Source organism: Antedon bifida, chromosome 1 (genome assembly GCF_963402885.1).
Source record: "Antedon bifida chromosome 1, ecAntBifi1.1, whole genome shotgun sequence".
NCBI classification, from domain to species: domain Eukaryota; kingdom Metazoa; phylum Echinodermata; class Crinoidea; order Comatulida; family Antedonidae; genus Antedon; species Antedon bifida.
The window spans coordinates 360203-378315 of NC_136226.1; the positions used below are offsets into that span (position 1 = coordinate 360203).

At 32.2% G+C, this 18113-nt stretch overlaps 2 protein-coding genes across 6 annotated transcripts in view; both read right to left on the bottom strand.

Annotated features, from left to right (window-relative positions):
• Positions 1 to 18113, bottom strand: part of LOC144836113 (low-density lipoprotein receptor-related protein 1-like) — an 89255-nt gene that overhangs the window by 60022 nt on the left and 11120 nt on the right. The window lies entirely within an intron of this gene.
• Positions 552 to 18113, bottom strand: part of LOC144836175 (protein phosphatase 1 regulatory subunit 12A-like) — a 31175-nt gene continuing 13613 nt past the window's right edge. For 2 of the 5 annotated variants that reach the window (XM_078691424.1, XM_078691406.1), the window contains 10 exons: positions 17833 to 17856; positions 17602 to 17646; positions 16022 to 16157; positions 15584 to 15699; positions 13701 to 13748; positions 6650 to 6708; positions 6435 to 6555; positions 5993 to 6142; positions 5577 to 5627; positions 552 to 4108 (listed from right to left, as the gene is read on the bottom strand). In XM_078691424.1, the coding sequence (XP_078547550.1) occupies positions 4022 to 4108; positions 5577 to 5627; positions 5993 to 6142; positions 6435 to 6555; positions 6650 to 6708; positions 13701 to 13748; positions 15584 to 15699; positions 16022 to 16157; positions 17602 to 17646; positions 17833 to 17856 (837 nt within the window). In that variant the 3' untranslated portion in view covers positions 552 to 4021. The remainder of the gene's footprint in view (positions 4109 to 5576; positions 5628 to 5992; positions 6143 to 6434; positions 6556 to 6649; positions 6709 to 13700; positions 13749 to 15583; positions 15700 to 16021; positions 16158 to 17601; positions 17647 to 17832; positions 17857 to 18113) is intronic. The other 3 variants (XM_078691415.1, XM_078691439.1, XM_078691431.1) reach the window with 3 other exon arrangements.

Genomic DNA, 18113 nt, shown 5'->3' on the forward strand with positions numbered 1-18113 from the left:
CAACGCAGCGACGTATTGATGCAAAGTGCTGTATTGCGTAATCACAAGTGGGAACCGACGACGCAATAGTGCTGCAAACATCGCAGGTTTGATTTCACGGAGGCGGCGGTAAACACAATTATCGGAAGGGCATTTTCTTACGTTGCGTAGGTTGCGTTACGTTACGTCGCTAGTGGGAACCACGCTTAAGAGAGTTGACCAATCACATGCGATCTTGTTATTGGTCAACACGATTGCGTTCACACACCCTTGCGTTGCGCCCTAGTGGACGGTGAGTTGACCTAAATAATTTCGGATGATTTCATCGCGTCGTGATTGGTCAAATTACTTGCTGTGCGCTTACGTCCCTTGTGTTGCGTCCAAATGGGAACCAACCTTTTGTAACGCGAACTTATAGATCTTCACAACCAGTTGGTTACAATGCGTGGTGACAATCGTATTATCAATGCGAATAGTAAATATGCAATGCTGCCATACATTGGCTTTGCAATAAGAAAACCGTGAATTAGCCTACTCACACTCAAGACAACAAAATACAGATGACAAAGTGATTTCTCGCTAACAATGTTTGTCTTTACTGATTCTCTTGCGCCATGTCCTGCCTGCGCACTACATGTATTGTTTAATGTCCATTGTTACGGACACGACACATGAGTTCGCCAAGATACTAAAGTCAATTCATTTTATGTAGCAAATGTGGAGAAGAGTTTTTGCATTGCGAATTGTTTCACCAGAAAAACACGTATGCAACGCAATAACGCGCGTACATGCTTATGGTTGGCGGGAACAAAATCAGTGTTAAATTCCACATTGCGTTTGGTTTCCACTTGGACGCTACGAACCGACGTAGGCGCACACAAGTGATTTGACCAATCACAAGCGACAGTTCCAATGATCCACCGCATCACGATTGGTCAAATTGCTTACGTTGTGCTTACGTCATTGCGTTGCGTGCGCAACTAGAAACCTAGCTTAAACCTTATATTGCTGTTTTGTGTTCGTTTATACATTTACATATTCTACTTTAAATGTCCTCCCCCTGATAATCTAACCTAAGTTTGCATTATTATTAGGTATCCATTTTTTTTACAATTAACAAAATTCTAGGAATAATTAGATTCTACATTCCTTATGTTGTTGATTCATTCATTGATTTAAAAAAAAAAAAACAGCTATTAAAATAAATGAAAATTAGCACAATAAAGTAGACTGCTTTTGTTGCATGTTAAGTAATTTCACTCCAACAACACCAGGGGTTAAATTACTGTTTTGTTTAAGTCACGGGAGAAATACAAGGCCCACTGCAAATTTCATGTGAAATCCCTTTGATAATTAATACTTTTATGACAATGATGAGCTTTAAGTTATATATTAACATTTAAATCACGCACTTAACAATTAATTTATCGGCAATGTCTCAAACTGAATTAAAGTTAGAATAAAGAATTAACACTCGATATGATTCCCGTCCAAAATTCATTGCAAAATTGAGAAAAACATAGTTTATCAACAAGTACCTGTATCACTCACTCTCATTACAAATTGAACATACTAATCCAAGTATTATCAAAACAATCGAATAAAGCACACAACTTCATATTGTTTTCGGATTAACCCACTATCAATATTAGCCTATAAATACAAAATAATAAATCATAAAAATACTATCTATTGAATTCTATAAGGACAATAATCGTCTAAATTGATGATAGATATTGCTTTAATTTGTATCAATCATTGTAAGATATATCAGCTTTACCATCTTATATAATATAAAAATGTATTTGTAAAAATGACACAAATCAAGCAATGGTTTTGTAAGCGACGACAGCCCAAATTGGCATACACTTTGTGGTGGCGCTGCTACCTTAGCATCAATATGCATTATATATTATATAAAATTTATGAATAATAAACCATCAATAAATTAATTGAAATATTAGCTTGATATAAAAAGTACCAATTTAATATTCTATTAGAGTTACTACTTATAATAAATTACTGATGATGGGAGAGTCACAGTGCATTTTACACACTTCAATACCTTGAATGTTATTGAACCAAACAAACAGAAAATGTCTTGTGTACGGTCTCATTCGTACAATGTTGTAATTGTATGATGAAAAGAGGAATACAAATCCAATCCCCTACATTATCTAAATGTGTAACAAGGATCACACACTGGTATCACTAGCAAGCAACCTTGCTCCCAAACCGTTTCACACCATCCAGATTTAAACCGTCAACGTACAACCGATACCACATATCGGTAACATATACAACCGATACCACATATCGGTCACACATACAACCGATACCACATATCGGTCACATATACAAACGATACCACATACCGGTCACACATACAAACGATACCACATACCGGTCACACATACAACCGATACCACATATCGGTCACGCATACAACCGATACCATATATCGGTCACACATACAACCGATACCACATATTGGTCACACATACAACCGATACCATATATCGGTCACACATACAACCGATACCATATATCGGTCACACATACAACCGATACCATATATCGGTCACACATACAACCGATACCACATATCGGTCATGCATACGACCAATACCACATTATCAGTCATGCTTAGTATGTGAAATACATTAATGTATTCCCCAACCTTGTTTAAGTAGGTATGATATGCCTTAAACATTTCAGTGGTGGCCAATAGCTTTGGAAACAGGGCATTTGAACACAATAAATAGCAAGGAACTAAAAGAAGACCTTTTAGCTACCTAAAAATAATTATTCAACACCTAGAAATCTGCGTTAGTACAAAAGGGTTTCAGGTTTAGGACAAGCCTAGCACTTTTTATTATTATTTTTAATTTTTTTTATTTGTCACGTCTCTTATCTATAGCAAATTATTAAAAAATGTTTATAAAGCTCTGATGACCCTAAGAGCCATTGGTTAGAATGGCATACTATTTGTGAAGAATCAACAACTGCAGAAATGCCTGGCTGGGATAATAACTTACTGTTTTTTATAATCTCTATTTGAGAATTACTTTTTATATTGCCAAAAAAAGTGGTTCTAAAAAAAATGTAAAATAAATGATAAATATACTCATAAATGCCTACAATTCTAATAGAATTGTTAAAAATATATGGTTTTTCATATAATTATACTGTACAACTAAAATTGGGTATCTAACAAACAAATACAAATACAGAGGATAGTTCAGCAGTACTAATGTCTGTAATGTCTGTAATCGTAGTGTGCCAGCCATATCTGCAGAAAATGATCTTTTAGATATAAATCAGAAATACCAAAAAGCAAATCTATAAATAGGTGAATATACAGACATCAAGGCAACTTTTTGGCAGGAAGCACTGAAATCACAAGTTGTCCATTTACACACTGTTCCAAAACAGCATGTCCATTTCCATGTATTTGTTGGGGTAAAAAAGGAACTAATCTACCAAGTGTGTATATACAGTAGAGACCCACTACAAACTGCTCAACTGTACCATTACATACTTGTCTATGATGTATGTGGTTGGGATTGAATGAGGGCTGGCAATTCAATATAATTTAATATATGCATGTATGTATATTATGTACAATATTATATGAGTGTACCACAAAATGGTAAAATGAGCATTTTTGTTTTCACTACAGTAGGAGGTAGCTTGCTTGACAGGCAAACATGGCATAACAACTTGGGTGCAATTATCATCTTCACAGCTCTCATTAGAGACTTCACGATTGCATGACACAACACTAAATTTCTGCACATACTTGCATTGTAATAGCTCACACATCCGCACCAAGGCCTGTTAAGCTATGACAACATGTGTAGGCATGTGTAGACATTTATTATCTCCAGTTCCTTTGACGTTTTAGCATTGTGTCATGCAATAGTCCCTACTATCAACTACTTGACAGCAAACACAAACGAACGGCCAGTGCCGATGCTTCCATCTTGAAATGTTCATCTTTGTTTCATTAAATGTTTTTATTTTTCAAGACATTGGCTGGTTACTTTGACAACTTGCTTATGACTCTAACCAAGGCTCCGTTCTCATCTTTTAACCTCTGATTGTCTTGTTTAAGTTGCTCAATAGTCTGCAAAAAATGCAATCAGACAAGACAATTAATACCACACAATGGAGTGATATTAGCATAAACCAATCACAACCACTATCTCATAAGGCCCACCATCAAAACAACAAAAAAACCATCATATCACCATATACTTACCCTCAAAATCACCAGACTGAATCATATCATCATACTTACTATCACAATCACTATCATCAAACCATTAAATTAATATAGGTCTGACATCATTGCCATCAGAATCAATATCACACCACCAGAAGGACCCCACCGGAAACAAGTCTACATAACATAACAACAACTCCTCTATCATCAAAATCATTATTAGTTTCTTCATCACAATCACTACATCATCATTATCACAATTATCAGCATCACTACTTTCAAACCACCAGAATACCACTATCAAGCCTTAAACTTGCATGCACAAACTTAGTTTGTTTTAAATATTCAATAAAATACAAGAAAACTTATTACACAACGCAACTTAGTAAAAACATTCAAGAAATCCTTGTAACAATAATCACTCTGAAATATTTTCATTGTTATAATTAGTTACTTTTAGAATGCATGCAGCAGCACTTAATGAACCAATAGAGCATGCTCCTTACAGACTAGGCATTGTGATAGCTTCTACATCTACTACCATTTTAAAAATTTGTTGTACTACTGAAACAATGTCTGTACACAAGCCAATATATTTTAAGGCCTTTTGGTGCTGCGGCATACAATCAAAAAGTCCCTATTATTAGTAATCATTGTTTAACACGTCCAATTTATCAAACAATTTTGTAAACAAATCTTCTTTAAGATTAGATTGATCAAATTAAGTAGAATAAAAACAGCAATCATGTGTGAACACACTGGTAGTAGTAGAAATAGCAAGATTTACATTAGTTGCTGAGGAAAATTTTTACTTACAGTTGATGGTATAAAATGGGATAACAACCTTTAGATTTTGGCATAGATTTGAAAATTATTTCAAATATTAAAAAGTTAATCCGAATTATGTAATTTATCAAAAGTAACCAGGAGACAGATAAAAAGTGTTACAAATACTGTAACATAAAACAAACATGGGGGAGACGCTACACATAATACTAAAGGCAACAAATGGAATAAGGTAGTTAAATCTAAAAGTTACATAAACAATACAACAAATATAAGACGAAGAAGGATTATGGGGAAATAACTGATCAAAGACACTGGAATAGATACTATACTTGGAACTAGAATTTGTAACATTTTCATATTTTTCAAAATTGACAAAACACCAACTTATTTGCTTTTTAAAAAATAGAAAGTTTGTTTGTAAATAATTTACCCTAAGGAAAGAAACGGTTTAGTTAATAACCTATATAAATAACCTAAGAGAAAAATAGAAAGATTTAGAAATAGAATGAAGGAATAGAGATGAAGATGAGAAAGATGAGGCCTAGAAGACATCATTATGCTGTGGAGATCAATTCCATACCTTAAGTTCTTCCTCCATTTCCGACAACTTCCTTTCCAGTGCTCTTTTTTCCTGTGAAAAATAAATAATTAAATTACAGTACTATAAACATTGATGAATTAAAAAAAATTAAAAAGATAGCTTTTAGTGCTATTCTTATTGATGCATAGAGGGAGCTATGACAACAACTAATGGTTTATAAATTTAATTCAACAATTACATGATGCAATGCCCAACTTTCTATGTCATTTACAACAAATCAAAAAATAACAGCATAAAAATAATAATTCTGGTTTACCAGGCGTGGATTTAGGCAGGGCTAAAGTCTCCCCTCCCCTTGATTACAGGTCAACTACCCTGTGTCTCAAATACTTAATTATGTCCGAATCCTTCTAATTCAAAATATTGGATCCGCCCCTGTTTACTGGGTTGCTTACCCGTTTTTCATTATCATAACCCCTTGTATCTATATGTTCTGATTTACTCTGTGCCCTCTCCAATTGCACCTTCTGATTTGCAAATTCTTTTTCTTTATTTCGTAACTTCTCTTCCAGTTTCTCAATTTGTGACTGTTGTTCATCAAAAAGCTGAAAAATGATAAAAAAATAAATATTACAAATGTGATTGGTAAAAAAATGTACAATTTAATAGTTCACGCTAGTAGGTATCGGCACTTAACAGTATTTATCTTTTAGATATATTTTTGTATATATTTTTGTATATAATAATAATAACATTTCAGAGTAATCTTCTGTTTTTGCTATTGGTTGTGATACCTGATGGAGTAAAGGGTGTTTGTTTTTCTTTATAGAGGAAACAAATGTTTAAAAATTTGAAAAAAAAAAATTCACATCTTGATATTCAGACTTGATGATGTACCTTTTTACAATTTTGGCATGGTGTGGTGTTTACTCTGTCCCTAGATGATACGTAACTACTGGAGTCTAGTAGACTATTCCTACTACGACGATCAAGTATAGATGATGTATCGCTACCATACCTGAAATCAATACACACAATAATTAACTTAAAATTTATATTAATATCATTAAAATTTTTAACGAAAGAAAACAGTAATGTAATCATTTCTGTACCTGCTGCTTGAGATGGAGCTAGTTGAGGCTGAGCGGGCAGTGCCTGATCTTTCTGGAGGCTGTAAAAATACAAACAAATCTTGGTTACAATAATTACCTTTGATAAATAATGCAAAATACAAAAATATTCCCCACACAATGTAACTCTTTTGTCCCAGTAAAATAAGGTTAACGGTGGTTGAGAATATCTTGACATATCGGTTGTTGTTCCTTTTATAATTACATCTATATCATTCTTTTTAAAAACACTTTATGTTTTTTTATTTTTATTCATTCATCAAAATTTATGTTACACAGTAGTAAGTTTATTAAAATTACTGTAAAACAGACAAAAAAATGCACAAATAAATTAAAGTATTCACAGAAATTGAATTCACCATCAGCTTATGTGAGTCATAGTCTTTATGCAAGAATCACAACATTCTTAAGATTAACATTAATGATATGCATCACCGCTTGTTTCAACGGATCCATTCATAAGATCTTCTAATAAACCTAATATCATTCTTAGAAATGTGTATATTACAAAGGATCCAGCAGGGAATGTAGGCCAGGTCATTCTTAAGCATGTTTCTAATTTCAATGAAATATTAATTTTATAGAAAAACAAGTCAACAACCTTTTGAAAACAAGGATATCATCCCAGGTGTTAGTTAGGTGAGAAGGTGGTAAAATATAAAATGCAACCCTTTATGTATCGTAATCTTCAAATGTATCATTAATGGCAAAAATGTACTCAAAGTAAATTAAAATATACTGTGGACATTGGACTCGCGTAAAGGCTGGTGTTAAGTTGGTAGCTTATTATTAACACTTAGAACTTAGCATTATAGAGCTAAACATAGTTGTCTTTAAAATTTATTTTGATATAAAGAATAAGATATGGAAAACTCTATATAACTATAATACAAAATTTTGGATATATTCAAATTCAATGCAACAGTTTATAATCAAATTTTGATGTAACTTGATGACTAACTTCAAAACTAAATTATGTTAACCATGTGACTCATTCAACATCAATTTTACAGAATTTTAAATGAAAAAAAAAAAATTAAAATGAGTGAATATAAAATTCTAATACAGAAATGAATATACAGCATATATACATTATACAGTATAAAAAGACAGTACAGTATAAACAAATTAGTATAAACAAAAACATTGTATTACTTTTTGCAAGAAATTAATAATTGTTAAATAAATGTTACTTAATTAACATCAGGAAACATTTCTGTTCTGTTTTTATGTGGTATATTTTTTAACAATTTTATTTGTAAGGGAGTTAAATAGACTAGAGTAACCTATCTCCTATTGTAGGGGGTTAAATAGACTAGAGTAACCTATCTCCTATTGTAGGGGGTTAAATAGACTAGAGTAATCTATCTCCTATTGCAGGGGGTTAAATAGACTAGAGTAATCTATCTCCTATTGCAGGGGGTTAAATAGACTAGAGTAATCTATCTCCTATTGCAGGGGGTTAAATAGACTAGAGTAATCTATCTCCTATTGCAGGGGGTTAAATAGACTAGAGTAATCTATCTCCTATTGCAGGGGGTTAAATAGACTAGAGTAATCTATCTCCTATTGCAGGGGGTTAAATAGACTAGAGTAATCTATCTCCTATTGTAGGGGGTTAAATAGACTAGAGTAATCTATCTCCTATTGTCAATTGTGTTATATCTTGTCGTTTTCTGGTAATAAAAGGTGAATCAAGTACGGCAATCCTAACTTGGAACAAGTCACAAATTGAGTGATAGAAACCTTATGTAAACCATGGAGAAATGATTGCCTCCATATATAAACTAACATCATCTTAATCAAACAACAAGCTAAAATAACAATTAAAATATACCTTCATTATAGTGCAGCAATCTGTCAGTATTAATTAGCTAAGTTTGTTAAAACATCTGTCATCAATGAACACAGCCTTGGCTGAATACTACTGCACAGCCTTTTAGTAAAATTAGCTGATAGTGGAATTCATAAGGTATGCCAAGCATCTAGATAGCTCAACTAAAGCAGGCTTGTTTCCCCATATAGGCATACTGCTTAGTTTGATCACCCAGTGATATCACTTTCAATCTATACTGCATCTACAGTAATGGCCTAAAGCTAAGCCCGTGGGTAGATGTTTTACACAAGATAAATTGTAACTTTTTGGTTGGACTTACACATATCAAATTACTATATGTGAATATGCACATTTTATGTTGACCATTTGATAGGATCTATGTTACATTCCTAACTCCCCAAGCATCTAAATTAACTAATACTATCTACTGCATGAAAATGCATAATGGCTTCTTACGAACATTGCAACATCTCACATTATCATGTCAATTATAATATTATGATGACTGGACCGTAAGGTTTAATGTCATTATTATTATTATTCAATTCAGGGGCGGATCCAGGGGGTCGCACTATTTCCCCCCTTTTGACAGCTAAATGACATTATGAACTGTGTTTAAGTTTTAATATTTATTTTTGACATAATTACTATGTTATAGTTCCCGTTTAAAAAATCCAGGATTTGCCCCTGCAATTTGTAAATACATAAGAAATATAGCTCAATAAAAATGGCTGAAATAATAACCTCATATTCTAATGAATTGATTGATGTCGCTTAAAACAAAAACAAATATGAATTATTGTCATAGATCATTTAGTGAACATCTACAATATTAATGGTAGTTTTCTACCATCATGCCTATACAATTATTAGTATGCAACCTATAGCATAGTAAAGATAAATCATAATTAAAATGTGAACTTAAGTCAACCTCATATTATAATGAGAGCTGTGAAGTTAATCACACCTAAGGCTGCCAACTTCCAATGCCAGCTGATCATTACTAAACATAAGCAAATATTTTCTTTAAAAAAAACTGGCTATAGAGAAAACATTATTGAAGGCCTAGCTGTGGGTGCAAACTTCTCTGAGGGTAGAGGAAAAAGCTTCTCCTTACTGTGATCTTGGAAGGCTAAGAGCCTAAATTGATCTAATGCAAACCTCCAAAAATTGTTCTACCCCATTCAGAAATGTAAACTACATGCCGAAAAAATGAACCTACTGCAGCTCATAATAAAATCTGTACACCCACACAGGGATGTAACATACATGGATAGGTTGATTTCAGTGCTGGTGTATGTTCTAAATAAAACTTTAGCACTACACTTTTGACAGAATACAATAAGTTAGTGCAAAATGACTGAAAATACTGAAGTATGCGTAGGCATTGAGTGACAGGTAATCGAGCGTGACAACCATAGTATGATAACATGGATAATTCTTACTACTATGACAGGAAATTAAAAAGGTCTTCTGCAGCACAATAGTAATAGGATAATGCATTTAATGTCAAAATTATCAGTGTCACATGCTTAATATTTCAAGTTTTAACAGCAGCGACATTCAGATAATTTTCTTAAAAACACATGCATATTATAATATTGATTATAAAATATGCAGTATATACTATTACTAGACTCTAGATGTAGAATCATCAACCATTATAAAATGATAAGATACAGAAAATAAGCTAAATACTCCCAATTATAAAATGCTTACTTTAGATGAATATGAAGAATAGGATCCCGTAGATCCAGTACGGCCGCTAGAACTCCCGTATTTAGAACTATAAGATGGCGTAGAATAACGACCGTATGACCCGTATGACATCTTGCTGAATTAACAAATACTAGCTGCTAGATTTAATATTGCACAGAAAATGTTCAAACTAATTTATGATTGAACTCTTCAAGTTGCGTCACATAGATCATTTAACTAACATTTACAGTGGCAGAAGTAAGAATATTCTCCAATAATATTATCGATATCAAAGGTGATAATATTTAATACAGAATGTGATACAAATTCTTATCAGATTCCTCAAAGTGTTGCATCCCACAAATTCCAATCAATTGAAGACACAGATGAGCATTTTTATCCTGTTAATGTTGTTACATTGAGACTTGAGTAAAACGTAGCTATCTTGTTATTACACGGCTTGACCAACAAGTACCTGCAAACGTCCTTTTTTTCTCGCAATATTGAATAGCAAGATTTTACACAGCTTAGCATAAATGTAGGTAATATTCTAAGCTGTATACGACAGCTTGCACTATTGCTAATACACTGAATAGCTATATCCTTTCATCACACATTATTGCTATAGCCAGTCAACCAATCAGCTACAACCATTGATGATGTCACTGTTTCCAAGGTAACAAGAAAAGCTCCTTGAAAGAATGGGATTGCATTACATGAGTAGTATCTTTGTTTTTATGTTTTAGTCAAAAATAAAATCAATGTGCTATGATAGCAGATGATTCTTAGAGTGTTTTCAAGTATGATCCGTGCCTGACTTAGTTTGAGTAACTCTTAAAATGATGTCATACAACCTAAACCCCTTGTGTTAAATCTATAGGAACATAACACTGTACAAAACACTTGAACATGAAATGTATTCAAGTTTAAACAACTCAAGTGAATTAACATTTTTCTTTTTTGTCCACTATGTAGTTTAAGGAGAAGGCTGTTTAATTAGTTGGCCTTTCCAAACTGTCATAAAATAAAATAAACAACATAAAGTTTACATTGAGGAGCTGACATGAGGTAAGCAAGCCAAATGGGATAATTTTTCTATTCAAATTATTAGATATACAGATACTCAAAATAGATAGCCAAATGTTATCTTTTCCATTAACCTAATCTCTGCAATTAAAACAAGCATTTTACAACATTTAAAGCTAGTAATACATTTGAGACCAACAAAATTGTAATCTCACTCACATCAATTGCTCAGTTTAACGGCCATGCAGTCAGATAGCTTGACAAAAATCATATATTCAAATCAATAGTAATTTAACATTATCACAAATGCTGTACGTCTTGCTAAATAGCCCACTTAACAAGACATCTCCAATCAGAGCGATTATTGGCCATGCATGCAACATGTGTGAATATATATATTTATATTGAAAAATGTCAACAGCAATTGATGAAGCAAGTAGTTCACAATGGTTGAAATATAGTCTATAAAAAAAGGGAGTGCAATAATACTATTACAAAGTGGTAAAGTAATAAAGTTCTTTTTTAAATGTTTTCCACAGGAAGACCTTATTATACAAGATTTGTGCAAATGTAGCCAAGGTTATGTCGTACAATGAACAAGGGATAATGATCTTATTGCTGTTTCTTTTAGACAAAAAAAAAGCAAATTAAGGGGCTTGGCAGAGACTCCCTATACAACGTGTTGTTTGTCTCCTTTACACACAATATTTACTCTGATAATCGTCTGAATAATTGACTGTTGATACTATTTCATATTGGTCACAATGTGGAACTGTATAACCTTCATAAAAAGTAACTCAAGCATATAACAAGTAGTAATCAAATAGCATATAGCAGTTGTTTTAAGATTAAAAGTATGTTGCATGCTTGTCATATTTTGTCTAAAGTAGTATAGAAGTTTGTTGTTAGCATCAATGCATAATGTACACTGCTATAAAAATAATAGGTATACTACCTAAACAAATTTAATCTTATTTCTAAAAAATGCTAATACAATACTTTTAAGGGTAGCACAACATACAATATAGAGAGTAATTGAACTCAAAATGGAATTACTGTGTTTTAGCATACAAGCCTTGCATATTCTATGTCTGTACAGTTAGCGCTGAACCGAATAGTGGAATATGGTATAGTGTACTGTTTTATCGTAAAAAGCTAGTGTTCTATCCAATCAAAAACAATTCTAAGAAGCAAAATTAATTCTAACGATAAACATTGTCCTATGTCTGAACACCCTTTTTGTTTACTCTGAGGTTTGTCATAACTCAATCAGTCCATGGTGTGAGCATAGCAAAATATAATAACCCACACAATTTCATGGATAACTAGGTTATCAGCCTGATTGGACCTGAATAAACTAAACAATCATCTTGTTCACACATACCACTAAATCATTCAGCCCTCAAAATCAGAAAAAAAAGTGCAAAAAATCCAAGAATACTTTATTTTAGTTCAAGCTTCGTTTATGTTTGTGTTACAGCTGAATTCAATCTATCTAGCATTCTATTTAAATAAATAAGCAAGGAATTTTAGTATAAAAATAGTTCAGAATTGTAGACACTAAAGCTAGGTAGATTTAACCTATTAAGCATTCAGAGTTGGTAATCTAGATAAAAATGACATTTTCACCTAGATTGGCGACCATCAACAGTGTCTTAATGAGTAGGTCAGAAGATACCTGGTTTGATATCCACAAGACACTGGTATGCACTTAATATTCAAGACATATAACCTCCTGTGTTATCATAATTCTGAGGCACTAAGGGGGGCTAAATTGCTCTCTGCTGGTATATCCTAACTTTATTTGAGCCTGTCCAATTACTGACAGGGATAACTGAGAGGAGGACATCTCAATATCAGTGGTTATTTAATAAATGTACATTTCTGGAATGAATATGAATTAGAAGACATGATCTAGGTTAGAATTCACAAGTTAAAGATGTGAAAACATTGATCGTATTAAAGTAATATTCAACTTTCTACGGAATATATTGAATAATGCCTACTGTGCTTAGCCAATTCTCAGTACTGATTTAAATTTGGCAAGTATCATTGGCAAATTTCATGATACAGAAAAATATGTGTTTCATATGTAACATCTCTAACATAGACTGTTACACCACTGAGAATCTTGTGTTATGGTGCTATATTTGATGTTTACTTTCCAATACATAACTCTGCTGTAAGCTATAGTAATTAATGGAACGCATTTCAAAATAAGCTGCTTTAAAAGACATCAGACATGGTGGCTACCGCCCTTTGCCAATATTAACCATAATGTCATAATCCATTCAATTAAAGGTAATCTCTTGGACCTTTTCAACAACCAATCAATGCATTGTAGAAAAACATGAAAAATAATAATTTGACATATTCTATCGTGACTCAAATGGAAGACAATTGATTGTATGAAAATGATTTTACATGAAAAGCTGATGATAGCAAATCAAAATAAATAAATCAAAATGTTACCTTTGTTTCAACCTTTGTATCTTCTTCATCTTTACTATCCTGAGATTCCTAAATGAACAGAAATGTAATTTTGGGTGAAAATTGTGTTTGGAGTAAAAGTAAAAAAACGCTTCCAAAACACATTGTAATATATGGCAACTTGACACAAGGGGAGCCACTATTAAGGGGGAAGGGGAGCCAACAATGTGTCCAGGGGTATCCCCAGAATAGACGGTGGCATAGTGTTAACGCCTTTATTCTTGTATATTGTCCACTGAATACGGATGTTCCAAAGAAGGGTTCTTTTGTTTGTTTTATTTCATTAGTGATCCATGAACAAAAGGAAGTGACAGTTTGGAATTTTTCTGGTTGATGGTCCCACAACAAATAGGCAGGTTTTCAATATTACAAAGACGTATACAAATTCAAATTATCAAATAACAATGCATTCCTCTACAAATTATCTAGAATAAACTATTAGAAAGAAGAGAAAATATAAATTGTGTATAGAAGAATAACATAAAAATACACAAAAAACATGCAAAATACATACAACATTAATGTGACTATGGGTATAATGTTACGACATGAATGATAGTACCATTGTGATGATGCATTATGTTTAGTTCTCTTGCCTATGCATGGGTACATTATTTAGCTTAGTGGTTACAATTGTTAGTTCTGTGTTATTAAATTTGCATACAATTTACTAGTATAAGCTAATGTATATTTTGCCTATATTAACTACTGCTAACCAATTTGCATTTACTAAATACACTTTTGTAATGCACTATTATGTTGGTCTATTGATCTACATTAAGAATGTAGAACACAAGACAATGTAAATACAAACAATTTACAAGCAAATACATTAAAGATGTATCGTCCCTTTGTCAAATTCCCAAAAAAAAAAAAAAAAAAAGATTTCGAAAAAAAGTGGGTCATTTTGAAGTATCATAATAGTTATTAACTTTCACCAAAAATTAGTCAAAAAAAAATCATTTAACTGAAATACAGACGTTTTTTGGTTAAAAAAATAACTTTGACTTCCAGTCAAAGTTTTCGATCAAAACATATCTCATAATGCAACGCGCTTATTTGGCTACTCTGTATACATAATCATAAAACTTCTTTGCGATCTGTTTGAAAACACCTTCTCAACCGTGACGAGTTGTAAACAATCCTAATTAGCATCATGCATAATGTATACTCATGGTTTGAAATCTTTGTTTACTTTCGCTCGCGACAATTTTACAGACGAAGTGTAATCAAATTAATTTAGCTGTTAATTACGTAAAATTGTTGTTTTTGGCTCGAATTTTCGACTTAAAGTGAATAACTTTAATATTACTTTGATATGGCCAATTTAAATTTAGAATATTTTGACCTTCATTTTTTTGTGTTTCAAGGGACAATACATCTTTAAATTAGAAACCAAGACCAATAGACAAGGACCACATTGGAATTAAGTTAATTTTTCTCTCAACTTTATGGGTTATCCTTGGTTTCTTATTTAATGTATTTGCTTGTAAATTGTTTGTATTTATATTGTCTTGTAATCTTATGTTATGTGTTGTAACCGAATAAAATCAAATAAATTTCCCCTTAACAATACATTATAATATACTTTCACATCTTAAGCTCTGTCTACAAAGTCAAACTTTATGTCAAACTTCATATCAAACCCATATTTGGGCATATCACACTTTTTCGGTCAAACTAGTTTGATAGTGTAGACAGAGCAATACTTTCACATTTTCTTGTTATGTCAGATATATATTTAAAGTAGTTCAAGACTTTGTTGTTTGTTTGTATAATTGTACAATAAACATCCTGGTTACTCTTTGTCCCTCCTCATTGCATCATCATAATTATAAATCATTTGCTTGTCTGTATTGACATACCTCATCTTCCAAACGTATAACACCTGTACCTCTCCTTTTAGCTCTCTGTTTCCGCCGTGCTATTGCGCTCGCCGATTTACGCTGAGAGGCAAAATCTTCATTTTCTGCTTCTGCATCTAGTAAATAAAATAGAAATAAGATGAAAATGATTAATTATTTAGTTAATCAATCAGTGGATCTTATGAATAAAGTATAAAGTTATTGACCTAGTAATAGGAAATCCACCAAGCTTGTCAGGTTAAGACCTATCATACAGTAGTCATATGGTGACAGTGTAACACCAAATATGGCTATGATACAGCAATTGATTTAGAATACAGTCAAAATGCACTGCACATTGACAAAATAAGACAGGAGTAACATATGAGACTGTATCACCTAATGTGTCTATGATATAGAGACTCCACTATTTTAGAATATTGTCAATATGGACTGTACCTTTAACATTATTATTGCTGCCATTAGTATAGCTGGAACCATAACGACTACTTCTTTGAATGGTAGATGGAGCAGGGGCATCTCCACTGCTACCTGCTGTTCTGTTTAGCCTAGCTGTCACAGTAACTGGTTCTTCCTGCTCAGTTCAGAGAAAAATTACCATTACACTTAAGTACTTACTAAACTTATACTTAAGTGGTGTAACAGCAACATATTATGTATATATTTATAGGGATTAGTAACCGATATGCTGTATCATTAAAGTACACACTTATCATACAAACTTGTACTTTAGTTGCAGTTTCTTTAGATTAGTTTGTGCTCAAGTTGGATCGTTTTAGAGCCTACACAGAATTAGTGTAGCAACTCATCATTATATGATTAATAAGCTAAGAAACTAAGTTACAGTATTATAAAATAAGCTACTGATTTGTTAATGTTAGTACACACTATAACACCTTTAAGATATGACAATTGTATCTTTAAAATACATTTGTTATCTCTCATTATTTTCTTGTTATTTTTAGTTAGTTAGTAATCAACATGCCTTAATCTAGATCAGCACACATTTGTATTCTAGTTGTGTAGTTGCAAATTAGTTGTGCATAGAGCCTAGACATAATTAGTATACCATCAGAAACCTGATAAGCTTTCATCCACATACAGCAGCAAGTAACTTGCTAAATACTGGATGGATAAACTTTATCATCCTTAAACTACTTTTTGTAAGTAAGCAAGTGGAGTACAAACAATCGTGAGTTACAACCCTGGCACTAGCTCAGGATTGAACCCTGGAGCTTGGGATTGGAAGGCAAGCATGTTAACCATCAAGTTAAAGCTCCACTACAAATTAGTATTTAGTGTAACTGTACTAAAAATTATAAACAACCTAAAATCTTAAAATATATATTGTTGAAATATTAATGTTTGAATGGCAACATAATGTATGTTATTTAACATAAGTATGAATGTAAAGATTAACTTTTTTTATTTATTGTAAGTATTAATGTTAAGATTAACAAAAATGAATAAACAACAATCATATATTATAACATGATACATTAGGAGCTTACAGAAAGAATATGACAGAAACAACTGAATATAACACAACATAAGATAAATAATGTATAAAATAATGTAGAAAAAAAGAGTAGTGTAGATCTCTACATACATGTCTATGATAACAATCTACATCAGAACCAGTGTTAGCGTAGTCATTTAAAAACAGTAATTTATAACTCTGAACAAAGCATTAAAATTCTTTAACATTTCATTTTTAATTTCTTTTTTCATTGACTTGAAAAAAAAACCTTTTTGTCTGTTTGATGTAAATTGTTGTCACAGAAGGAATTATGCAAAAGCTATCAGGTTAACTAAAAGCATATAAACATACTGTAAATTACAATCCACAGAGATGAGTAAACTACGGTATTTTTGGACAGTATTTGGACCTTAGAAATGAGGTACTTTAAAGAATTACTAGAATTTCTTTTCTGATCATCTTATTTTGTAATTTACAGTATCTTTTTGTACATAATTCAAGCAAAAAAAAAGTTGCCGAGATGTAAGCGTGTACTCACGTTATCTATGTGTGTAAAAACACCATGTTTTCGTCTTGGTACCTCCTGAAAAAAGTTTGCATTTCACATACAAATAAACAATTATAGCTTAAGCAAAAACAAAAGACAGAAAAAGAAAGCAACTACATACTGCTTGGACTTTGCATGACGGATGTGAATGGTAAACACACAAGAATGCAGTACTTTGACTAGAAAGGCTGAAGACAACATAGTTTGCATTTGAATACTTACTACTTTATTGTCTTTTTGTAATTCCTGAAAATAAAATAAACAAAATCAGTCAATAAGTTTATTCTTTTATTATTGTAATAATTGTTTGTATATTTCTGACAAAAATCAACTTCAATGATATTAATAAGGAGACATTTTGGATGTACAAGCCTGGAATTTTGGATTTCAACAAACTTAGTAAAATTGGGTAGGAATATAAATGTATAGTAATTGCATATGGATCATTTGTATGAGATGAGCTTACACCAAAGCCAGTGTTGGCTAATATTCTAGTGTGAGCT